Source organism: Pundamilia nyererei, unplaced genomic scaffold (assembly GCF_000239375.1).
Source record: "Pundamilia nyererei isolate P.nyererei 1_Seehausen unplaced genomic scaffold, PunNye1.0 scaffold00301, whole genome shotgun sequence".
Lineage (NCBI taxonomy): Eukaryota > Metazoa > Chordata > Actinopteri > Cichliformes > Cichlidae > Pundamilia > Pundamilia nyererei.
This window is the reverse complement of record NW_005187702.1, coordinates 1-26,576: the sequence shown is the minus strand read 5'-3', so window position 1 is coordinate 26,576 and position 26,576 is coordinate 1. Positions and strand designations below refer to the sequence as shown.

General features: G+C 40.8%; 1 protein-coding gene across 1 annotated transcript; it reads right to left on the bottom strand.

Annotated features, from left to right (window-relative positions):
• Positions 1–29: 29 nt before the first annotated feature.
• On the bottom strand, positions 30–26,427 carry cttnbp2 (cortactin binding protein 2). The gene is made up of 17 exons (XM_005751155.1): positions 26,374–26,427; positions 19,227–19,369; positions 17,110–17,260; positions 15,568–15,759; positions 14,734–14,851; positions 13,838–14,128; positions 8,889–8,984; positions 6,642–6,721; positions 5,878–5,964; positions 4,637–4,736; positions 4,163–4,339; positions 2,983–3,155; positions 2,480–2,658; positions 1,740–1,975; positions 1,417–1,608; positions 396–447; positions 30–178 (listed from the first exon to the last, which is right to left on the bottom strand). The coding sequence occupies exons 1-17, from the start codon at positions 26,425–26,427 to the stop codon at positions 40–42; spliced, it is 2,460 nt and encodes an 819-aa protein (XP_005751212.1). The 3' UTR covers positions 30–39.
• Positions 26,428–26,576: the final 149 nt, after the last annotated feature.

Sequence of the window (26,576 nt, the reverse complement as noted above, 5' to 3'; positions counted from 1 at the left end):
ACGTCTCTTTTAAGTTAGAGTCGGAGTAAATCCATTGTGTCAGTGAGTGAGTGGAGAAAGGCTTGTGAGTGTGAGTACCTTAGTGATGTCTGGCTCAGATTTGCTGGAGCACATCGTCTGCAGTTCTCTGATCAAATCGGTCTCATCATCAGAGAAAACAGACAGACCTTCGGGCTGTCTAAAAAAGTATAACAATTTAAAAAATGAATAATAGTAATAATAATTTTTACAAAATATATATGCAAAGGCACCTAACGTACTGTAACAACTACTTAATTAAGCTATTTAATAAAAATGTGTTTGCAGGTTCTGTCTGTCCACATATTAATATAAGGTACTGATGCTAATGCTATTACCACTGCTGCACATTTATATTAATGAGACACAGAACCAACCTCTGGACTTTGCCATTGGAGATCAAGCTGACATCAGAGCTCGAGAGAGAACCTGAAATTATAGGTTAATGTACAGCTTTATTCATACGACATGAAAAACGACAGTTCACTTAAATGGCAACAGGAACAGAGCCAAAAGCCTGGGTTTTATTAAAAAGGCTTATCTATAGAAACACGGAAGGTGAGCTGATGAGTACACAAACTGTGCACGTGGACACAAACAGACCTACCAATAGTTTTAATTAGAAACAACTTGCTTTCAAATATAAAAGATGGGGATTTGTGGTTTCTTCTGAGTAAAAAGGAGAAAAGAAGAGGCAGGCAGCAAATGTTAGGGCTGGTAAACAGTGCCACCTTGTGGAGATTGAAGACATGTGTCCTTAATCCGGGCTTTCAAATGTCTAAATCTAACGCTTTACGCATTGTATTTTAACAAGCTCTTTATATGTGACTGAAGAAATGCTTTATCTGAGGTATCTGAGGACTTTCATTGCTCTGTTACATCCAGAACGTCACAGTGTAATGATTTTACATTTAAAAGACAAAATAATTAAAGCTGTCTGAATGTGAAGAAATAACCACTATGACACAATGTCGAAAACATCTATGTGTTGTGGTGAAGAGATATCGTCTGCACTTGGGTTGGGCCGCACGTTCGTGTAATACCAGTTTGTACCATAAGATGGTACCAGCGAACCAATGCAACTTTTATTTAATCAGGAAAATCATCGAAAAAAGCATTTACAGCTGCAACCTGGACAAAAGCAAAGGTGAACGATGGCAGTAGATAACAAAGTTAAAAACAACTGCATGCATCTACAATCAGGTGCCGGGTGGTGCCACCAGTTACTTTACTGTTATGGACCAGTTTTAGTTAACACTTACAGAATACAATCACGCCTTGATACCTTTAAATTATTCAAGTAAACCTGCCCCTCCAAAATGACAGATTTTTAAAAGAATATTCCCACAAGTACAAATACATTGTTCATTGTGATCCAATGCAGAGCAGCATTCTTACCCTCTCTGAAGGAACTGCTGCTCCAATTCAAGGCGGGGCTTCCCTTCTTCCGAGGGCTGGTGTTGGATCGTCTCAACTTGCCACTGTCCCGTCCCCTTCTACCTCCTCCGCCGCACATGCTTCCTTTATAGGGGCCAACAGCTGACAGAGGGAACGTGCCACCCTGAAACTCTAGCAGGTATCTGTCGATTTCTGAGGAATAAGGGAAACACTGTCGATCAGTGCATTTTTAATCTCATGTCATGTCTTTTTCCCTGCTCACTTATTTCCTTTGGGAACTTGAGTGAATCAACAGCCAAACATCACATGTGACGCACACGCACCGTGTCGAGGCAGGGGGCATCCCAGGAGTACAGCCTTGTTGACCAGGATGCTGAGAGCGGCTTTCACCACAGCCTGTTGTCCAGCACTCAGCCCACAGTTGCTAAGACACGGTTGTTGTGATGAGGGGGCTGGAGAGTGAGAGGTGGAAGAGGAGGAGCGCTTGGCTGTTACCCGGGAGATGATGGCTTCTTCTACACGGGGGACGACCACAGCATTCCAGAGACGTGCCAGCCACCTGCACATATGTGCACACACGCAAACATGTAAGCTTCCAAGCACGCACACACTTCATACTTCTTCCCTTAAGTCGTTTCCTGATCTTTTTCCTCTGGCCGCAGATTATCTGGTCAACACTGAGGTCGTTTCAGTTCAGTTTAGAATGTTCATTTATCATAAATGAAGGTAGAAAGATAAACACTTTATATGGAAACAATCATAAATCATTAATGTGTAGAGCAAGCAGCACTTTTTAAAATGTAACCAAATCAACTAAAAGCTCATTTACAACAGATCTACTAAGTAATTCCGTCACTTATGTACAAATATTCACTGATTTTGTGTTTTTCATCACAGCAAATTAAACTACTCTCACCAAGAGGGGGACTGTGCCTCTGTACAGGTCAAACAATCAACAGTGCAGGGCTTCAGCTTTAATTCAAATCGCATAACTCCTTCACTTCACAAATGAGCACTGGAAACAAACTATAATTTTTTTCTAGATAGAGACATGTTCACACACCTTACAATGGCCTGCGCGTTGTTTGGGACCACAGGGCAGGACAGGAAGAGCTGCGGGCCCAGCAAAGCCTCATGGGTCCCCAGACGGGACAGGCAGGCATTGAGCTGCTGCCAAACCTGGCTCACCCACAACACCAACCGCTCCATGACGCCATCAGGAGACCAAAGTCCAGTCCCCATCTGGGGGAAAGAAGCAGGGCAACAGAACTGAATATGTTCTGCTCTTATGATAAAACACTGTGTGGCTAAAGTGAAATATCAAAAGGACATATGGGAAGGAATATCACAGACTGGGTTTCCTGTGAACAGTTCTACTATGTTTTTGATCACGTCTCCCTGTGCTCCCCTTAATGATCCATTTCCTAACATTTGAGCTTGTTTGGGATTACAGGTGGAAAAAAACAACAACAACACAATTTTGGTTGTGATTAAAACAAAACCGATCTGGCCATCCACCAAAATGATGCAGTCTCTCTGGCAGCTGCAGCTAAACCTCTGTCTGACCTTGTGAAGCAGCTTTTTGCGGAGGTGCCTTCCCAGCAGGCTGTGCAGTGGCTCCTGATCCCAACGAAAAGTGACCCAGCGGAAATGCTGCTGGAGACGAAGCTCTGCTCCCTGCAGGCGGGGCTTCGATAATGTTGCAATCAGAAAGTTCCCCTCTCGGAAGTGGTGGGGACCTGAGGGAAGGAAGGACAAGACAAAAAAGCTGATTTATTTGGCATCATCTTCCTAGTCAGTCTCTTATATTGTTGTTATTATCTGACTGTTGGTTTTGTGGTCGAGCACAGGGAGCGCGTTCGCTGTCCACTCCACTCTAGGGCCTGCCTGTCTGCCTGCAGTGAGCTATGTTGTCAGATGGAGGCGGTGTACAAAGTATGTCCTACAACCAGTCTGTGGTCCGTGAGTCAGCCTCAGAGTGAAGTTCGAACATACAAAGAGCTGAAGTGTTAAAAACAATGAAAAGTGTCCACTGCAGTCACTGTCTGTGCTTTTCATGCTTTATTTTATGATCTTTTACGCTTTTTTGCCGTTCTCCCTTTCTCTGTGAACTCCACTATCACTACCTGGTCTATTCTGGCCCACATACCTACCAATCAAAGTTAGGCAGTTCCATATGTCATCCACTTCCAGTGGCATGCAGTCAGGATCTTGAAAGAGTGCACGGCTGCGTGTCTCGCGTGGTGAAAACCCCTTGTCCCCCTCTGTCTGAAAAGCTGTGTACAGACGGACACACTTGCAGGACTATAAACCCCACTTAAGACTTCCTGTTTACCGAAGAGCACAGACTCTTGTACAAAACAAATTAAAATTACAGCTGCAAGCTGCAATGACAGGGCTCTGATCGAAACTTTCCATGGCACCTTGGACATGCCCTTCAACGAGAACTCATAAGCTTTGTAATTTAGCTTGGCCAACGTCAGCAGTTGAGACTGACCAAATGTGAAGTTGATCCCATATAAACTCATACACCCCCCCACCCCCAAAATCAGTCAACTTACTGCTGGGCTTAGCGCAGAGATTCAAGAGGATTTTTGTGCCTCTTGGTACCAAATTTCAAACAGCAGTGGGACTAAACGTTTGACATAAAAGTTTCCTCCACCTATGTATGAGACACCAGACCTTATGTGTGTGTGCTTTACTACACTGTCTGTATCTGTGCTACAGGCGCTGTCTGCAGCCATACCAGTGTTCAGGACCAGTGATGAAGCAGCGCTCCTGCTGTCCAGACTGTGGCAGAGGTCTCCAAGCAGGCCTGTTAGGGATGCAGCTTTCTCCAGTCCCTCCAGCAGGACTATCACACAGTGATCAGTATGTTGAGCTGGTAGGCTGACCCCTGACCCCACAGCTGGCACCAGGAAACCTGGAAGAAGAGGAGGAAGGAAAATAAACAGCAATACAACATAAAGCACCATCAATACAAAGACAGGGGAAACTGCACGATCCTAAATGTTGTCACTGCTTTAAATCGCTGTGAGTTGATCTGAGGCACTTTGAGAGTGGAAGAATGAGTGATTTCCTCCCACCCGACCCTTCCAGAATCAACCATAAAGAGACAGAAAAAAAATTCTTTTGTGCAATAAATGTAGCTGATTAAATTAAACCATGACTTTTAAATATGAAGCTTTCCATCGGTGTGTCTGCTCGTGTGTTTTCCTACCACAGCTGATGAAAGTCTCAAGCAGATGCTCTTTGGTCAGGCTCTCTTCCACCTCCACCCTCACCACGTCACAGCTGAGCCCCCCTGCCTTCTGCTTCGACTGATAGAGATACAAAGAAGAGGTGGGGTGGGGGGAGATGAGTGAAGAAGCACAAAGAGGTAAGAAGGGAGCCCGTTGTCATGGAAACAAAGGAAATGTACGGTTACTATGTGCCGAGTGAAATGGAGCAGGAGGAAATTCTGAATGAGAAAAAAGGGCTTTTCCACATCAGAGCTGTCAAAGATATTCCTCTGTCCTTCATTTGCTTTTTAAATATCGTGGCATTTCATTGTGATACACAGCTTTATTAAAAAAAGAAATCAATAAGTAAATGAATAAAAAGGAATAATTATTACTAAAGCAAGGAAATCATCAAAACAGGCACCACAAATACAGAAGAATGACCATTGCCACATGACTGATTAGACACAAGACACTGTGCAGGGCTTTCATATACATGATTCCCTGTGTTTATGTAGGTAATGGTTAATACCGCTCTTATGAGTGAGAATTTCACTTTCTAGTTTAACAGTGGGACAGTTCGGCTTCTGTTCTTAATTCACAATTCTTCAACCTAACCTTATTTTTTCATGTAGCCACATCTTCTTTTGTGTGCACGTGGAAAAATACAGTTTCTGATGCCATTACCAGACTAATGTGTCAATGTGAAAGCAGCAGTGATTCAAACAGTTTTTGCCCATGTGCTGGCCAAATATTTAAGAATTTAAAAAAAAGCATCACTGATGATGAATTTGAGTTCCACTGTGTGAGTTCCCTCTATCCCTATTAAATCTGTGGCCTGTGGGAAGCACCAGTGGCTAGCCTTTGGTGTGTTTCATCATGTTGTAATGAGACATTGCATTACTGTTTGCCAGCAATTTCGGTTTCATTGCATCAGCCTGTGCAACAGAGCCAAATGCAACTTTGTTTAAAGATGTAAAGTAGAAGATTTTCCTCAGACTTAACTGTCAGCACTCCCTGACATGGAAGAAACTCACAATTACACCTCAGCTATGAATGAATTTGCTTTCATGAAACTTTACTTCAAAGTAAGACCATGTTCTCTCACACATTCAGCTGTTCAACACTACACCTCCCTTCACATGACTGGCTGAACACACACAGTGGTCAGGTTTTAAGTAGGGGTTGTAGCACTTCTTTGAGAGCGCAGCGCTCCGAAACAGCGTTTAAGCCGTGGTACCTTGATGTAGTGAGCAACCAGACCGGCGATGTACTCCTGACAGCTGCCCTGAAGCCCATGAAAGATGAGGTTACCATATTGCTCCACCTAAACACAGACACAGAAACAGGCAAAGACTGAGCTGACAAGAAGAGAGAATAATGTGGTAGCATGACAGTCTGTCTACATTTAATCCTGTTGTTTAATAACAATTCCAATAGGATTGAGATCTGGTGACTGTGGAGGCCATTTGAATACAGTCAACTCACTGTCACATTCAAGACACCAGTTTGAGTGACTAATATATTGTCCTGCTGGCAGATGGGTACACTGTGGTCATAAAGGGATAGATATGGTCAGCGACAATACTCAGGTAGGCTGTGGAGACACACCCCACACCATTACACCACAACCAGCAGCCTTTTCTATCCAAAAAGCTGCTGGACGAATCTAAGCATTCAAATTCTTTTGCTTGTATACGGGGTTCTGCCATGGATTCTTTTATCTACACATGCTATTATCTCCTCCCCTTTTTAAAACAAACATCTGTGATGACAAAATGCCTGCTTTTGATGCAGCCAGCAGGGGGCAGCATAGCTGCTAGAAAGTCACACCCTCCATTTCCTTTCATCTGTCCATCACCCACTCCTCTTTCTTTGCCATCTCTCTCACTAATGGTGTATCACTTCCTCTGTATTTTTCCAGCATCTTACTCACCAAATCCCCCCAATCCCTCACACTCCTTTGTGTGTATTTGCATAAATGTGTGCAATGTGCGCGCTTACCAGGCGGACATAGTTGTGCAGCAGTGGCAGGGGGAAGAGGGATTCCAGAGCCAATTCATCGAGGCATGACTCAGACAGACCTGTCAAAAAAAAAAAAACACAGACGCACAAATAAATCCTCAAATCCAATCTGCTTTACATGCGAGGCTCCTCTATGCGAGCCGAACCTCAAGGTGCCCTTGGAATAAGAATGTCCTAAAAACTAAAAACAGCATGTTTAATAGCCACATTATTTATTTCCTCAGTGCTTTTAGCTACAGGCCTGCAATACAGTAAATGTAAACACTGCTGTCAGTAAATCAGAGCAGAGTGAGGGTATAGTCTACGTGGATATTTACTAATAGCTCTTAATGCTTTCTGCCAGTGAGCGGGATGAATTACAGTTGTGAGAGGTTTAAATCCACACGCTGAGGAATCTCAGTCACTCATCCTTCCTCAAAGATTTTCACCTAAACCACAGTTTTTAGATGAACTGGAATAATTCTCGACACAATCTCTGAAAGCTTTGTCACTATATTTAACATATCTAAACATTAGTTGAATCTAAATCTTTACGATCTTTCATATAAAATACAGAAGATCATTTGCTTCAAAAGCAAACTGTGGATGTTGTCTCAGTCTGCCCTTCATAAGGAGTAAACACAGGGGTCAGTGAAGTCAGCTGTCTCTGTTTACAGACTCATTTACACGATAATTTGCAATTGCAGGCAATGAGTCGAAGGCTGTGAGGGCAAAGTAAAAACAGAAACAGAAGCTATTTAAATAAGGCTGTACGTATGCCAGTACTGTGGAGTTGGATCTTTGGGATGATAATGTGAAGGATATTTCAAGACATCAAAACCTGCTTTTAGGTATGTCTGCCAGCATCTCACGTGCATTAAAGTGAAGAATGTACAAAGAGATGTAGACAACGAAACATCAAAGTTAGAGCCGTATCTAATATGGGACCACGTCTGGACTCAATCAGAACCGACAGGTTCAGATTCCATATGATTTGTCCTGCTCCAAAAAGTGAGCTGATTCAGTCTCGTCCTGTCCCGGATTCCCAAAAACCATGAAATATGAAAGGACCGACACATTTCTGCTGTTAATCTGAAAAAAAGAAAACGAGTCTGGGGGGCTCGGTATGCTTTGTGGTAGAGGCTGTTTTCCAAATTTCCTCTGATAGTTAAAATTTGTATATTTTTTTCAGGATTTGGGGCTTTTTGAAGCTTCGAGAGCATAATTTTCATGATATGTGATATCAAAAGCGTTGCCGTCTGAAATGTGCTGTGTGAAAAAAAAGAAAAAAGAACGTGTAATAAGCCAAAGCTTCAGCCTTCATCTGCTCACTGAGTATTTGCTTTATTTACTTCCATGGGAATTTTGTCATTGATTAAAAAGGTTATTGCAGTCATTTTTTTTTAAAAAGAGGATCAGTGAGCGTGGCTGCAGAAGGAAAGCGATGAAGCACAAACCTTTCAAGTAGCTCAAAGAAAGCAGTTATGATTAAATATGTAAAAGAACACGCACAGAGAGAGATGCATGTTATTTCAGGATCAACCTAAATTGAATTTCCTTAGATCTGATGGTAGATACAGCAGAAAGCCAGAAGGAGAATACAGACCAGACGTTGCTAAAAGCACACAAAAGTGTCAACTAACTGCTTTAGTCACACAGTCTACAGTACACATAGGAATCCTGGATGCAAACTTAAAGAAACAGACCAAAAAAGATTCAGGTGATGATGATCTAAAGATCGCACTGTTCCTTTTCCAGGGTGGAATGTTTTTAAAGATGTTTGCTATACAATCATTCCACCCTGCAAAAACAGCAGCTTAAAGAAATCATTAATACCTGCTAACATAAGCTGAAAGTTGTATTTCACTGTGTAGGGATCGTGACTTAAATGTAGGCCTGAGCACAGAGCTGGTGTTGCATCACTCAAATAGTGAATTTGATTAATTATAATCTTTTATTTATTCAACATTACATTTAAAATGGGTATTGTTTCATGAGACTAATTATTCTGAAAAATGTTCTGGCTAGAGTTTTCCTTCATGTGGTGCGGCTCAGTAGGTAGAGCCTGTTACAACACTGCCTACGCTGCAAATGCATCCAAACAGATTTGTTGGGCCCTTTCATCCACCAAATGGCATTTGTTACCAGTGATGGCAGCTCTGATTCTGGTGTGTGCTCTGAGCTGCTGAATGAGCACCGACTCTGATTGCCAGGTTTTTTCGTGTTGCGTTTTTTTTTTTTTGTTACCTTTGAGGCGGATGGTGATGCACTGGCTGAGAGGTTTCCTGACCAGGTCCCAGGGGGATACAGGCAGCTCCTGACCTGGTAACCACTCAGTATCTCCTGGAAGAAAAAATAAAACCAGACCCATTACAATCACACAATCTGAGCACACAGTTGTTAAACAAACAGTTTACTCATATGGTGACACAAAAGGACTGCATACACAATTATAAGCAGCCTATTGTGTAGTTTATCAGCATGTTATGTAGTTGTCCTTATCTGTTCTGCCTATTTGTGGCATACGTGTATTAGAAGATGGGAATTTTATATACGTGTAATATAACAAGGCCAGAGACGGAAGAAAAGAGTAGAAAGAAGAAAAATGGGCAAAACAGGAGAAACGATGAGAATAAAAGAAAGTGCAAATAAAGCATAACAGGTCACCAACTGGTGCATTGGCAACAGTCAAAAGACAAAGAGCTACTGAAAAAATAACAGATACACAAACAAACATAGGATCTTCTCTGTGTGTGTGGGTGTGACTGTTTGTCACGAAACGTACTTGATAATGAGGGTGGGAAGCCATAACAACACCCCCCAGGAGACCCGGACCGCCCACAGCCCCCCATCAGCACTGAAGAACCAAGGCCACATGTCCTGATGATAACCGCATGCCCTCCCTAGATGGAGCCTCCGCAGCCAAAGGGCAAGAAGGCCAAAAGATCAGAGGCAACGGCCAGCTGATCCACCAGACACGAACCATGAATTTAAGTATTTTAATAAAATACAAATGTTTTTGTGAATGTCATTCATGTAAAAGAAAACAAAATTATAATTACAAAAATCATTTTATTGATTTCAAAATATCTCCGATCGTCCCAGTTTGCGTCACAATAACCTTAAACAAAATGTTCACCACCAGGGGGCAATGTTTTACCAGTGAGTGTGCTGACATTTTTTTCAGGAGTGCTCCTGTTCTTTAAACTTTTTTTAAATTTATTTTTTCATTCCAAGACACTGTGGCTCTTGATTGCGTTCCCTGTTGTCATAACGGGTGGCTGTAGCTCAGGTGGCAGAGCGGATCAGCCACTAACCAGAAGGTCGGTGGGTCGATCCCAGGCTGCTCCAGTCTGCATGCCAAATATCCTTGGGCAAGACCCCATGTTGCTCTCCGATGCATCCATCGGAGTGTGAATGTGTATGAATGTTAGATACTTAGCACTTAAGCTTAGAAGTGCTTGTGTGTGATTGGGTGTATAAAGCGCTTTGAGTGCTCAGACAGAGTAGAAAAGCACTATATAAGAACCAGTCCATTTACCATAAATAAGAATCTATTTTTATGACTATGTTGATTCATTGCCCGATCTTGTGGTTCAAATTGATATTACATGAAAGTATACCCCAGCTATGCTTACTGTGAGCGCTCAAGTCATATAACATGCTTGCAGTATTTTCCTGCAAGCAAGCACTTGCAGAAGAAAACCTTTCAGGAAGAAATCTTCTGACACAGGAAGAAGTCTCCGACCGAACCAGTAACTGCACTGCTTCATACGTATTAACCAATTCTCATAACATCAGGGGAGGAGCAGCTTAATGCAATTGCCCTGAAAGCTGTCCCACTGTCGGCTGAATAAACATTCAGTGAACGTGAACTAAAGAATGTGGAACACGTAAAAAGTTCAATATAAAAACAGTGCGGCACATTTTTTTAAATTATTATTATTAGTAGTAGTAAAGCTGTGGTAGTACAAAAGCACTGCAACTTTTGTAGGATTGTACTACTGTAGTGGCTTTACAATACTATTCTGTAGTCACCAAGTTTGGGGACATTAAAACGCAGCTGTGAGGCTAACATTTCACCTAAAGAGCCAATGACAGATGACTTCGATGAACAGCGTTCAGTAAAACTGCCAGAAGTTGGGGCTAAATTGCCCTGTGCTGACTAGAGTTTGTGCTTTTGTACAAGTCTCCATTTGTACTGCAAACTGAGACTCAGCTACACTTTCACTTCAACCCAGAGACAAACTGTTCAGGAAAAGGGTTGAGAGTTTTCTCACTGACTGGACATCCAACTTCCTTTTTTAAATTTTTTTTTAAAAAAATATTTTCACACTAAAACAGTTTCCACAGCAAAGGCAACAAATGAACGATGTAAGGCATGGGACTAACACTGCTCCCAGACCAGCCTGGCAGTAGCTGATACTAACCTGATTAGTGATGATTATTTGTACATTTTTCAATTAATTAGTAAAAATAGCAATAATCATCAGTACAAACCCCCAAAATATTTAGTTGCAGTAAAAACAGAAATTAGGAAAGCAACACATACATCTGAATCTAAAAGGAACACATATCTGCCATTTTTAGGTGTTCTGAAAATCTCAAAAATGTCACAAAGAAAAACAGATTCACAATTTAAATACTGGGAGCGGTCTTTTTTCTTCTTCTTCTGATTTTAAATTTGAACAAAAATTAAAGCTAAGCGATTAGTATTCAAATATTCAGATACCAATAATTTAGTTTCCCTGTTTGTGTTTGCTATTCATTCTGTTTTTGCCCCAGGCAAACAAAAACAACAGTTAAATGTCATGTTACTGTTAAATCATAAACTGTTAAATAAAAGGTTTTTCATATTATCATCACGCCATCTTTGCTGTGACACAACAGCACCGATACAGGTAAATGTCATTGTATCAGCAAGTCATCAATGCCAACATCCTTACTTGGAGCAGATTTGCGTCTGTCCCTAATTTTTTAATCAGCTATATTAATCGAATTCCCTGCAAATGCAGCAATTTGATCTTGTGCAGAATATTTCTGCAACTCTCAACTTATAACGTCATTAAATTTCACTCATCTAATAAAACAATAAATCACAAAAACTGAGACGTGTAAATAGTTGCAGAAGTCGGCGCTCAACATAAAGGTAGCTGAATTCAATGTAAACACCCTGCTAAAAAGCCCAGCATTGAGCAACAAAAACACAAAGGGAAATGTATGCGATGTGCTGAAACAAATGAGACGTGGATGGAGACTCTCAGATAGAAAGTCAGACACCAAAAAGTGTCTCTGTGTCTTAAGTTTGATCCCGGTTGACACAGAAGACTGGCATTTTCTCCTAAATTGCCGTCTTCCTCCCCTTTCTTCGATCCCTTCCCCCCCAACTTCATGCATTATGCATCCCTCTTCTGCTCATGCTTTCTTTCATCATCAGCCCCAAAACACACACAGAAGCCTAGCAGTCGCTAAGCCTCTTTAGAGACAGTAACAGCACGAGAGACAGTAAATGTGTGACAGAGAGGTGTAACAAGAGACTACAGCAAAGAGACGAGCAGTCCTTTGCTGGCCGAGGACATCGATTTCCTTTTTATCAGTCTGGAATTCAGAGGGACCTTTACTGCAACACACGCACACACAAACGCACACACGTAACTCTAGCCCTGAATAAGCCTCAAGCTCAAGAAAGGACTGGCTTCATAGGGTGACATTTGAGGACCAAAAAGGACACAAACATAGGCGCAGCACATAGACTCTCCACATTTCCCAAAAGATTAAATATTCATTATTTCAAAGAAGAAGAAGAAGAAGAAAATCATGTGAGAAGCTCTAAGCATCAAGCCAAACGAATACAGTCTCACAGCAGATGGCTACAGCTGAACATACAGGAAGCTGATAAAAGATTCTACTGTGGATACATTTATACAGACTACAAGCACTCAGTAGAATGCTTTTACACAAATTGTCCACTTTTTCTTCCGGACTAGTTTGTAGCAATAAAAAACAAGCAGTCTGGGGATGGACATCTCTGCCAAGGCTGAAAGCCTCCACTGCATGCATGAAATTTTGAACCCAGAATGTTTTTTTCTTGAGCACATCAAAACAATGCCACCCAATCCTTCCTTTTTTCAAATTTAATATGCATTTATAAGGATGTGATAAGACATTTCTAATTTTGTTCAAGTGCACAATAGTAAAGAATCCTTCTAAAACCTCTGAGCTCAACCTCCAATAACAATAGCACCCAAAGCCTAACTAACTAGTAAGAAAGTAAGAAACTGAACTAATGACAAAACCTTGGAAATTGTTTTTATTGACATGCTGATGTAGCTGATCTGACTGACTGAATGACTTTAGCTTCAGGTGTAATCAGTAAATATCTCCAAATGAACAACCAGACCAGGACATCCTGTTAGATGTGACAGTCATTGTTTGTTCTCCAGTTGTGCTTTTAAATCTAATTATTTTAGGTGATAGCCAATGGTTTGTTCTCCATATGGACTTTTTACCTGCATGTAGCCAAAGTACACCCACTGATAGCAGTGATACTGCTCGGACTGCAAATTTACTACAATCAGAGCTAAAAAAGACTTCATGCAAGCAAAAGTTTGCAGTTTTAGAAAAATAATGCAATACAGTGGCTAATGACTACTTCATATGACCGTAACGAAGCTTCTATTTGTTTTAGTGTATTAATTCAAGGAGTTTGTTACCTTTACACTGCAAGGACAGCCACTGCCAACATTAATCTGTACTTAAATGAGACAGATGCACAACAAGCTAAACCCTATCGCACTCTTTATCCCATTTAAGGGCATGCAGCCTCTGTAATAGAGCAGATACATGAAAGAGTAGGAGCTTTTACACCAATAGAACGAAAACACAGATGAGTCCTATTCTTTGTCCTTTCCTTTTGCTTTGAGAAGATTACTGAGCCAAGTGACACCAAGTTCAAGGAAGATTAAAGGATGTACATAAGGACGGGAGTGCATGAAAGGATGAAGAAAGCATATATGGCAGGTAAAAGAAAAAAAAAAAAGAGTAAAGAGTGAAAGAAAACAGATGTAAGAATTCTAAGTGTGTTAGGAAGGTGAGAAAGATGAGGCAAAGATGCAAAGGAAGGACAAGAAAGACAAAGCAGTGAAGGAACAACAGAGGGATAGAAATACAGAGAACAGGATAGAGTGTTTCTTCACCTATGAGGACGGAGGCGATACTGGCAGGACTGAGGCCTAGTGGGGGGCGCTGCATCTCTTCTCTGGCCATCTGAGATTCTCCACACAGGATCTGGAGGTGGGATGTGAAGGTGTGGCTAAGGGCAGCGCTTAGCTGGGCCCAGTGTGTTGAACGATCAACCGACACTCTGCCCAGCACCCAGTGGGTACCGGGGAGCCCCTTCGCCACATCCTCTTCTAAGGCCTCAATGGGGCACATGGACCCTGTCCCTCCTCCTGAACACTGGAGATAAACCTGGACCCGATAGAATTCTGTGAAGACAAAGGAGAAGAAAAGCATGTGCACAGAGTGGGAAGAACATCAGCGATGTGTGCAATTACATAAGGAGTTAAAACTACATTTACGACACGTATTTTTGCAATAATAACACAAGCTGAAAAGAAGACCTCCGTGTGATACTTTTAATTTAATGTTGCACACAAAATGAGCAATGCAGTGGCTTACCCAAAAAGCCAACAACCAACACAGCAGTAAACAGATAAAGTACTCCACCTCCTTCCCCACACATCACACCATGGTGACTGGGTGCAGTTTTCACAGTTTCAGTTGCACAGTGGGGGAATAACCTGGAGACTACAGCTAACTTTCAGTTTTACCTTCAGATGAAAGTTTTCTGCATCAGCTGGCTAAATTTAATTTTGTTTGAATGTAAGCAGGCAGCTTAGATTCAACCAGCTTGTGTATCTTGCCTCAACTGCACCAATAAAAATGATGCCCCAAACTGCAAAACCTAGTTCCTGGATAAGTATGTGGTTCAGAGGTGCACAAGGAGATGATCCTCCAGATCAGCCAAATTAAAATCAGGATTCGTTTTTGTGTGTAGATAGACACACAGCAAACACAGGCAGCTACTCACGGAGGTTTTCAAGCAGATCTTTGCAGTCATCAGTTGCCACGTCATGAATAGTGCGATTACACTTATCCCTCCTCTCAATGTCCTGTTCGCTGTGACTGCACAGCACCTCCAGACACTCCTATACACACAAAACAATAAGAATAAACAAAAAAATTTATTTTCTCAACATGACGGAGACTTTCCACCCCGACTGAAAGTCTAAGAATTTGTTTTACGGGGATGCGATCACATTATTTTTTTGTCTTTATCTCTATACTAGTCAGATATTCTAGCAGAAATGCAAACTCGTCTATCTATTATTCAGTTTTGGGCTGCCTGTATTCCTCAATTTCTTGTCCTTAGCTGACGGGAGTGGTACCCAGTGTTGTCATCTGCTGCTGTAGCTTGTCTGCTTCAAGGTTTGACATGTTCTGCATTCAGAAACGCTTTTCTGCATACTTTGGTTGTAGTGAGCAATTATTTGAGCTACTTTTTGATCTGATCTCTGGCATTAACACTTTCACGCACAGAACTCACTAGATATTTTCTCTCTCTATAAATCCTAGACATGGCTATGTGGGAAAATTCCAGCAGGTCAGCAGTTTCTGAATAATCAGATCCTCACATTTGACACCAAAGTGACTTTTCATCCTCATTCTGATGCTCAGTTTGAACTTCAGCAGGTCCTCTTTATCATCAGCAGGTTCATATGAGGAATTATAGAGTGAATATGAATGCAAAAAGCCAAAAAAAAGTAGGAGGAGGTTGAAAAGCTCTGTAAACATGCGAGGAGTTGACAGGAATCTTCCACATGCAGACTTGTTATAATCATATACATATTTTTACAATTGTTACCTTAAGGCCCAGGGCAGCAGCCATGTGTGCAGCCGTCCAGCCATCACTGTTGGCCTGGTTCAGCAGGGCAGCAGGCAGTGCCAAGGTGGCAGGAGTCACAGTGGGGTCACTTTGGGGTGGGTGGTATAGGAGGAGACGCAGCATGTCGGCGTGTCCCGAGCGCACAGCAGCATGTAAGGCTGTGCAGTTGTCCTGCAGAGAGATAAAGGTGAGTTGTGTTGTGTTGGAGTTCAACTGACAGAATCTATTAGCGATACCTAACACCTTTCAAGTGAAGTGAAGGTGTTACACACTCATATCAACTCTGCTGCTTAGAATAATAGATGGTGGTGATTTTGTTTAATTAAGTTTTAGTGGTTTCAGTTTATACGAAGCATTAACAAGAAAAAAAAAACCCACAAACACCCAAAAGACCTAAAGACAATTCAATTCAGACTTTTTTGGCATTTTCTAATTACAGGATTTAAAAAAACAATGAAACAAAAGATTTTGAAGAAAGAAGACTACACATTCAAGCTGTACTCTTAACCCAGTTCAGGCCTCAATGTAAATCATCACATTTGACTGAACACACTGGCCAACATTTTCTTGTGGCTAAAAATACCTCCACACTCAAAAGCTTAGATATGCTATAGAGACTCTGGCAGCTCTCTGGCTCAGCAGGGAAGTCAGACTAAATGAAGACCAAAGCAGGTAACTAAATATAGGGGCTTTGTCACACACTGTCACAGTAACTAGCAGGCTCCTATGGTTACCATGGAAATCCAGAAAGCCCATACATCAAAGGGCTCTCAGCAGAGAACAGCCCCCCAGAGAAAGCTGCGATCCTTTATGTGAAATGGACAAAGTGTTTAACAGTGAACATCATTTGTAACAAGTGACTAAATGGAAAAATGTGGAAAGGGCGACAGCGGTGTGTGTTTTAATGAAAGGATTACATTCTGTGCAGTATTATCCAGAATATACGCTCAGGGCAAAATTATTAAACGAGGATTAAAACTGTAGCAAAGTGTGGCTTTTGTGAAATCACACACTTATGAACTTTTAACAAATTTTATATGCGAACGGTACATCTTCTCACTTATTATGCAAATTATGACTTTCAAATCTGAAAATTGTCCAAACATCAGTTACATCGGCAAGCAATTTAAAACATTAGCGTTAAAGCATCTTATATCACTTTGAAACATCTGTAAGGAACTGATGATGTAAAAAACAAAACAAAAAAAACAAAAAGATATTACCATGAGCCAACAACCAAAAAAAAAAGCCTAAATTACACTTTTCAATGAAATGAATGCTCGTTTATTTTGATCTACATGAGCTGAACTGTTGTGAACTTGTACTGCAGTGAAACACATGCTACTAACTTACAAGTAATTTTAATCTGTAAACAAAAAAAGATACAGTATCTAGTTGGTGGATATTATTATTATTTTTAAGACAGATGAGCATGGCTATCTATACAAGTCACAGGAAACCAGGTTTTCCTATTACGTAGAAGTCAAACAAATTCATTATTGAGTCTTAAGTTATACTTACCACAGTAGTCAGTGAGCGATCAGCTCCAGTGCTTAGCAGGACCTGGGCACAGTCCAGCCTTCCTGCCTCACAGGCCAGGAAGAGTGATGTCTGCCCCCCCACTGCCACTGTGTCTACAGCAGCTCCTGCAGTCAACAACACCTCCACACAGCTGAAAAGAGTTAGGCAATGTTAGTAACGCAAGAGGCGAATAAACTTGGAAAGTATTCATTATCATTCAGCTCATTCAGCTGACTAAACTAAAAGTGAAACATTACAAATGATATAAAGGACATATAACAACAATGGTGGTATCCCATGGGTATCTGAATCAATTTACGTGTCAAAATGATGGCCAAATAAAACCAAAGTGCTTCAAATGACAGCAATCAAAGATTAAATTACATTAATGTATACAAATTCTGGTAATTATTCGAGATATTTTGTTGCATTTATTCTTTACTAATCATTTACAGTTGTTACTCCTTATGGCACACCACCTGTTAACAGCCATGGGAAGACATCATACACATCAGTCTGCTACAAAACTGATGGGAGTCCAGATCATCTCAGGAACACTAAGCCTGTCAGCTAACACTGGGACTAAGTCATGATACCCAAGGGGGAAAAAAGACTTCACACTGTAAAACAAGCTGTGTGTGTGTGTGTGTGTGTGTGTGTGTGTGTGTGTGTGTGTGTGTGTGTGTGTGTGTAAGGATGCCTTTTGGATATCCTACTCTATAAATAACATGGTGATCAGATATTACAGCACTGCACATTCCCCAGCTGGCTCTGTGCATCCTCGCTCAGTCCACTGTGGCTGACACAGCCTGGCTCTAAGCACTGGGTTCATCTTGGCAAGACATCACAATCAATACGAGTGATCGCAACTGACAGTGAAGATAGTGTAGAAGCAGATGTTTCACTCATCTTTCACAGCTCATAATGAAGGATCTAGTAATGTTTGAAGAGGAGAAATGAGATAAAGTTGCAAACATGAACAGGTACTGCCAAGTCAAGCTGACTTTACTTCAGTTGGTTTCAGAAGAGGAGCAGAGCTAGTCTCAACTTGATTAATTAGAAAATTCCCTTCAGGCATTATTGAAGTTCTTACTCTTAGAAGTTAAACTATGCTCTACCAAACGACCAGTTTGAACTGGTGTCATTGCAGAACTGAGCAAACAAGCTGCCGTCGCTCTGGGCAGTGGAACCCAGCACAGTTAGCAGCATCTGCCTACCGGTTGTTTCACACATGGGAGGCTCCAGCTGTGCTTGTCTTCCAGCAAAGTATGCATAATGAGTCATCAATTGACAACACACAAACTGACTTCAGGGACCAGTGTGACAACAAAAAAAAGAGAGCTCAAGTCCCGAAAATAGCAGTAAACAAAAACAGGATAACTATTAACAAAGTCACACTTCACGGTTTCTGAGACTTGACACTTGTTTTAGTCAGGAAAGTGCCAACTGAGCTACATTATCTTTTTTTGTAATTTAATTTGTGAAAGCCAACTGAATCAGATAGAAAGGAAAATAATACTTAAATGTAATTAAATAAACACACACACATGGACACACACACAGACACACACTGCTGGTGTTGCTGCTTCTCACCAACCATGATCTGTCAACAGTCAGCGGTGGCTACGTTACATGGTCAAACCAATGAGTTCTTGGGGGTTCTAGTAAACCTTTTCATAATCCAACGAGAAAATAATGCAACCATCTAACCATGGAAACTAATTAAATGCTGGCTGTGTTCTTTGTGCGCACATCCACCACCTTTTTCTAAATGTATGTGAACATAAAAATCCACCCAAATCAAAGTGAGAAAATCTGATTAGAGTTGAGCTGATAAGACCTGTACCAGAGATGCATTAGCAGCTGAAAAAAAAACATTTCAGTGCATGTTTCATATTTTATTTAAATGCATGACCATTAATGAAAACGTGACCTAAACTGTTTCTTTTGTGCATCGCAGTGAGTAGTCTAGTTTCTGGACTGCTGGTGAAATACAACAAGCACTTCAGCTGGGAAACCTTTCACAATTGACCAAACTGATGCATATCTGGGTTTTTTTAGAAGTGACAAAATTGTGACCACTCTGGCTAAAAGGCTTTAAAACCATATGAGCTCACCTGCTATGGCCATGGGCAGCAGCAAAGTGTAAAGGTGTGAATCCATTCTCATCCGAAACATCAGCAGGCAATCCCGAAGACAGCAGCAGCTCCACACAATCTGACAGAGAGAGGAAGATGGATGAATCTTTTGTAGTCTGCTGCTACACAAACATGACTCAAGTTTTGTAACAGCATACAGAATTAACAAAAATACTGTAAAATATTTATGACATATAATACAAATACGATCCATCAGGGCAAGCAAGGCAAGCAGCACTTCTCTAAAAGTCTATAAATCATCAAATAAAATCAGAGTGAAATTAATCTATCGAGCTCAGTCTTAAACAGTATTCTGCCCCATATGCACTAGCCTTTAAATTACTATATTATCTTATAGCAACAGTTGCCTACTGTGTCTGGACCTCTGCTTGCCCCAGTTCTACCGCAATCTAAATTTGATGGTTATGTCCGTGTCCTGTTAACAGACTCAAGCTGGGCAGGCCAAGAGGCCACAAGCTTGTTTGTTTGCACATCTGCATTAGGGCTGTGCGATATGACCAAAATCTCATATCCCGATATAAGAATTCTATTGTCCGATAACGATATAAATCACAAAAATGTAACATTTTCTGTAAATTCTGTGAATCTCGGGCAGCTCGACTTGCGGCAAGTGTTTCCAGCTGTGCGTCATGTAGCTGGAGTCGAGTGTTTTAACAGATGCATGAAACAATACATTTTTAGACATAAGTTGTAAAGGCCGCCGTTTTCTTTGTGAGTATTTATTACACGGCGTGCTGCGGGGAAAAGCCTGTTCTAATGTTTGAGTCTAAGGTTTATTTTTTACCACCTGGCGGCTCTTTTTTAATTCTCATCCGATAATAATCTGCTCTTTCACGTGATTCAGTTTATTTTGAAAAGTCTCAACAGGATCTTGAGCTTTATTGTGAAAGGTTTATGTGGAACATAAACAAGCGGTCACGCGATGCTGTTACCGTCGTTGTTGCTAACCACAACGCATAAAAACAGGCGCTTGTCTGTCTGTAGTGTGGTTATATAAAATATAAGAGAAAGAGAGAAAGAAGAAATTAATATAGCCACCACAGTGACCATCACAATGATGAAAAAATATTGCCGTAAACAGTTTATTTTGCGACACCACGAAACAAACGATAGCGTAAAATGAAACGATAGACGTTTTTATATTGTCATCCGATATATATCGTTATATCTAACGGCCCTAATCTGCATTGTTGATAAACTTGTGACAGGAAAGTGATGGGAGACAAGTAGACTAGAGAAGGTGCTAGAGGCTCTGCTTTCACTGTTTGGAGATCAGTTACCATCTGTGTTTGTGAAAACAGTGCTGTCATTAGCAAGGACAGTCACACAACAAGCACAAAGAACTGTGCAAGTCTTGAACTATCCTTCAATTTCCACATTTCAGCATATTTTGGTTGGAAAACAGGAAATAGATGCAATGATGTATTGAAACATAAGCAAACACAAATGGAAATACAGTATATAAGGAAAAACCAGAGTTTGTACAATTCTAACCAGCTTGAAAGTCAATATTTGGCATGACTATCTTTATTCTTTAGCACAGCCTGAGCTCTCTTAGGTAGCTTTCCTATACATTCTTTAAGCAGCCTTCAGGAATAGGTCTTAGGGTTCTTCAAGAACATTCCAAAACTCTCCTTTTAATGTTGACGGCCTTTTGTTCCACCCTGTCTCGATGATCCCACGCTGCTTTAATAATAGTGAGTTCAGACTTCTGTGGAAGCCAATCCTTGCTTTTATGCACTGGCAGTGCGTTTGTGATCTTTTCTTACTGAAAAATGAAGCCAATCCGACACTTTCCAGATGGCATATCTTTGCAGATTAAAATCTAACAGTACTTTTCTGGGCTCATATTTCCACCAATTTAACAAGATTCTAGTGGAGCAACGGATCACGGATGATTCGTAATCCGAACCGATCCCACTCCACGGTTCGGCACGCACGTGATCCGAAGATTCGAAAAAGAAGGGAAAAAAAGTATGTGTATGGTGCGCGTGGTGGGTCTGTCAAGCGATAGTTATGGCCAGCACTAGCGGTCCAAGTGGAGGAGCAGAGAAGTTTGCGGTATTTAAGCAGCCCTTTGCTGCCCAATCCGACCAGCCTAAAGCTATTACAAAAGCTATTAGGGTGTTTAGCTGCAGACGGGAGGCCGTATTCCCTTGTGCAAAACAAGGGGTTTAAACTATGATGAACGTGCTTAGCCACGCTATGATATCCCGTTCGCGTCCACTTTAGTGGCAAGATCGTTCCAAGCATGTATGAGCAGGAAAATTTTTAAGTTATGGCTGAACTGTCCCAGGCATCTTCTGTTGCCCTAACTACTACAAATGGGTGGACCTCCAGGGCAACGGAAAGCTACGTGACCGTGACAGCTCATTATATCACAGCAGAGTGCGACATAATGAGCAGTATGTATTATTGTAGGGTCTACCTTACAATATAAAGCGCCTTGAGGCGACTGTTGTTGTGATTTGGCGCTTTATAAATAAAATTGAATTGAATTGAATGGTAGATACAAAGCCCTGTACTGCCCTATATTGTACCATAATTATTTTTTTTAATAACTGCGTGGAATGAGTCTTGAGTTGAATGCTTTTAACAGGCAAAAAATATTTCAATAAGTAAATAAGTAAATGTAAAATTTTTGTCTTTTTTCTTTTTTTGCTGATCCAAAAATTGATCCGATCCGTGACTTAAAACTGATCTGATCCGAACGGTGAGATTCTTGATCCGTTGCACCACTACAAGATTCCCAACACCACTGCCTGAAATGCAGCCCCACACCATGACAGAGCCTCCACCATGTTAGTTTCACGGCTGTAGATTGGCTGTTGTATCTCTGTCTTGACCACCTCTGTAAGTATTGACAATTTGAAACAAGCTTTGATTCAAGCCTCTACAAGACATGTTGCCATTGATTTTTTTAGTCCAGCTCTATTGTAATTTGACACACACAGAGAAAGGACTACAATGTCAGAAAACCTACTATAACATCTCAGAGTGAGAACCACAGTGTACACTGAACTCAGAGCATAGAAGCCACTTTATCTTGTTGCCATGGATACTGTAGGTAGTGTAATATGGATGGTATCGCTGGACAAAAAGAAGCAAAACAATTATGAGAGAGGACTTCTATGAATCACTGAATCCCTTCGCAGTTATTGAATTGGAATTTTAAAAAAGAAACTTGTGTATTTATTACAAAGACACAGTTTTGTGTTACAAAGACACTTCACTCCAAAAATCTTTTTCATTTTGTAGAGCATTTGTCCATATAGATTTTGTTTTAAATGGGGGGGCGGTGCTCAGGTTTGGGGTAACTGATGTACAAATATCTACCTAAAATCAACCAATTGGCACTGTTTTATGCCCAAATGTATGTGTGTTTATAAAAATATATCAGAAATCATTCTATAAACCTTGGGAGGCCAGTTTCAAGTACACACACACACACACACACACACACACACACACACACACACACACACACACACACACACACACACACACACACACAGTGTCCCTGTGCAGAAGGAATGAGAGGTTCATCTTAGCATGACATCATGTAAACATTGATAGTGTTTGATTAATGCTAGCAAAATGCACGTGTGTGTTGGTTGGTGCATCCAGGTCATGATTCTGGGAAAGGCATGTAAACAATGGTGCTGAGTTTTTCCATTTCATGTTTGGAGCTTTGTGCAATCCATGACAAGTGCCCTCTAGTTCCACTATTTTCATGTGAAAGCAGTCATTTCTAAAACCCTTTCATCTTTTGAAATAAGACGAATAAGTGAGTGTGAATGTGAGAGTGAATGAATAGTGGTATTGTAAAGTGCTTTGGGTGCCTTGAAAAGCGCTATATAAATCCAGTCCATTATTATTATTATAATAGCGATTATCAGCTACTACGGACCAGAAATTTAATCTCTAGAAATATGCTACAAGAAAAGGTGTTGTTATCTTAAAGTCACGGGTTTAACGAGTGACTCTATCTTATGCATTTGTTTGGCTTGGGTAGGGCTGTGCAATATGATCAAACTCTCATATCCCGGCTTGGGTGTATTTACTCTGTCCGAGTTCTCTGTTCAGTCTGATGATAGTCTGCGTATACCTGTGAAGATGAGGACTGGGCCCTATGTGAACAGCTGCTTCCTCTGCCCACTCTCTTTGTTTCCCTCTCTGTCGCACAAGACCGTTTTCTGTTTTCACTTTGTTTTTGGTGAATAAACTGTTCACCTTTGCATCTAACCTTGTGCTCTGTCCTGGGTTGTTGGAGGCTTTTTGAGCCAGCCATATTTAAAACATATTTGAAACAGGGAACTCAAACCAACTCTCCCTTTTAACATTTATCATAGAGAGTTTCTATCACTAGATCCTCCGAAATGTCCAATATTCTGAAATATTGCAAATATTGGACAAAGAAAGGACAATAAACTAAAAACAATATCAATTTGTTTTCACACGAGTGTTAGCTATAGGGGTGGTTTAAAAAAAGTTGTACTGTTATTGTTCTGTCAATCTTAAAAGAAATAGAAAGAAAATCCCATTAAAATGTTGTATGTTTAAAAAAAAAAGCAATAAAGGAAACCACTAATGAGATCCTACAGTTTTGAAAGCTTGTACTCTCTGTTTGCCAAAACAAAATGTTAAAGTACCTGCAGGTATGTTGTGGTATATGTTCCCTTATCAAAGTCTCAACTACGTATATATAGTCCAAATACACAAATGTGCCTTTAGCTTTGGAAATGTCCAATTTGTAGAAGAGTGAAGGAGGATAAGTAAAGGACATTATTCAAATAATTAGATCAAATCAGAAGGAGAGCTCTTATGTGCATTTGGGTATTTCTGAGAGTGTCCTCTCTGTGGTGGCACACCTAATATAAGCCTTCAGTGCAGCTGTCCTTCAACTGCATTTGTCATGTTCATGGATCAATGATCCTCAGCTGACAACTGGGTATTATTAAACATCTCAGCAGGGAAGCAGATCATAAAAGGCCTGCATGTCTGTGTGTCATTATTCTGCATGCATTAATTATTCTGTTTTTGTATGCAGGGTACTGTGTTTGTGTCAGGTGGATGAGCATATACTCTGTGCTGAGGTTACAGCCTTGACATGAAAGGCTCACAATCTCACTTAATAGCAGCCAACATAATGCGATGAGTCACAGCTCACCCGCACATGTCTAAGTGTTTATCAGCATCAGGCCTTTGTCCTAACTACATCTTCATACAGCTGCTGCAAAGAGCACGTCCTGCCACTGCTATGCTACACCTTATGACCTAACTCAGCAGTTCCCCTTAGAATGTTTCAGTTCATGGTTTTGGCTTCCCAGCTCTTGCTTTTCTGTTTTAGTATACTTTCCTTTGGGTTACAGCTGTCAGCTCTTTTCAGTACGAAGACCCTAATACTGTCACTCTATACCTGCTTCTCACCAACAAACAGCAGAGAATGTCCGAAATTAGCTGGTGAAATTGGGGAACAATTAGCAAGCTAGGCAGCTCCCTTTGAAAGTGGAGGAGACCAAACCTGAGCTAAAATCACTCCAAATACATGCAGTTTTACTAAATACACAGTGGATGTAAAACAAAGGAAACATTTGCAAATAAGCTCATCTTTTTGCTAGGTTTTGGGCCTAGAGATTCTTATTGAGATAAAACTACAAATACACTGGTGCCAAACACGGACACTTTTATTAAAAAATGCAGGCACTCTAAATGGTATACCTTAAGATTTGACTGATTTTTCTGATTTACTGTTTTTTACTGATTTCTGTGAGAATGTGAATGTCAATGCGAACCTGTCCAACTCAGTTTATGGAAGTGACAGCCAAGTGAAACTGAATAATTAAACTGATATGTTACTTGGGCTTTTTACCAGTTTAATCACTTACACTGTCAGCAGAGTATTAGCTGCAGTAAACACAAGAAGGCTTTGTGGTTAAACTGTTTTACAGTTTTTAAGTAATGTCACAACTAGATACTTTTACAAGAAACAGGAAAAGGGCAGCAACTCAGTCACTAAATCAGTTAAGCCTAATTTGTGGAGGCAAATGAACAAAGCCTTTGTGTTGTTCCATATGGTCACATCTGAGTGAGGAACCCTCTTCAGCGTCTTATTCAAATGCAACTCCTAGATGGCTGCTTACAGGAAAGGAAAAGCATTATTGTAGTCGCATATCTCGCAGTTAATTCAACCTCTAGGGCCTTTATCGAGTTTGCTTGTTCATTTTATTCCATCCCACGGCACCCATGAAGGCACAGGTCCACTAACAGAACTGTGTGCTTGTTAAAATACACAGTGAATAGAAATGCTGATAAGCTAGAAGTTATTTGAAATGGGACAAGAAAAACGTCTGAGTAACCGAAGCTTAAACTAATATTAAAGGCTTCAAAATAGACAAAAGCAAACAAGAACAAACCTCAGTTGGTAAACCGTCTCTCAGAATGCAAATCACACTTTCAAAGCCATTACCTTTTTATTTTACTTTAATGAGCAGAAAAAAGAAAATACTAGGAGCAGAAGGAAAAATGCACTGTTTAACTATGGTGCACGCTATTTACATATACAATGTCATTAACTAGACAACTCACTGAAAACCTTATGCATCATTGTGATCAGCAGTTCAGCACAATCAATCCAGTGTTAATTCTTTGTTTGTATTTTAGCCTATCACCTTTTATTCACAGTCAATACAAATCATCACGAGCTCCTTAACTCTTTAACGATCAATAAATAAGTCAGCCCGTCAGCCAACCACTCACCAAACCTCACATTAGATCTCCATTGACAGTGGGCGAACACACTATATTAAATTTGCCAAAAAGATAAAAAAAAAAATAAATCTGAGTCTAAAAGCCACACTATCCATCTACATCTCCCAAGCTGCAAAAAAGTATCAAATTCAAACAGAGCTAAATCAGATTCAGACACCAGGGCCCTATTTCAGGAAGCCGGTTTAGTGCAAACTCTGAGTAAGTATACCCTGAGTTAACGAAAACTCTGGGTTTTCGGTTTCACAAAGCGAGTTTAGATTAATTCTGAGTGAGTTACTATGACGACACACTCCGTGAATCTAACCTGCCCCCTAGCAGGTTTACTTCAACTAACCCTGACCTTCTCCGCCTCTTTGTCGGAAACCTGACTGTAGGAAGTGTCAGACATGGCGTGCTCCTTCCTTGAAGAGCCAGTAGATGTTGAAGCCCAAATTCTCCGCAGAGCTCTCCGCGTTCGGACATTTTATCATTTCCTGATGATTTCCTGTGTGAACGTTACCGTTTTTCAGCACAATCTATAATTGATTTGAATAACAT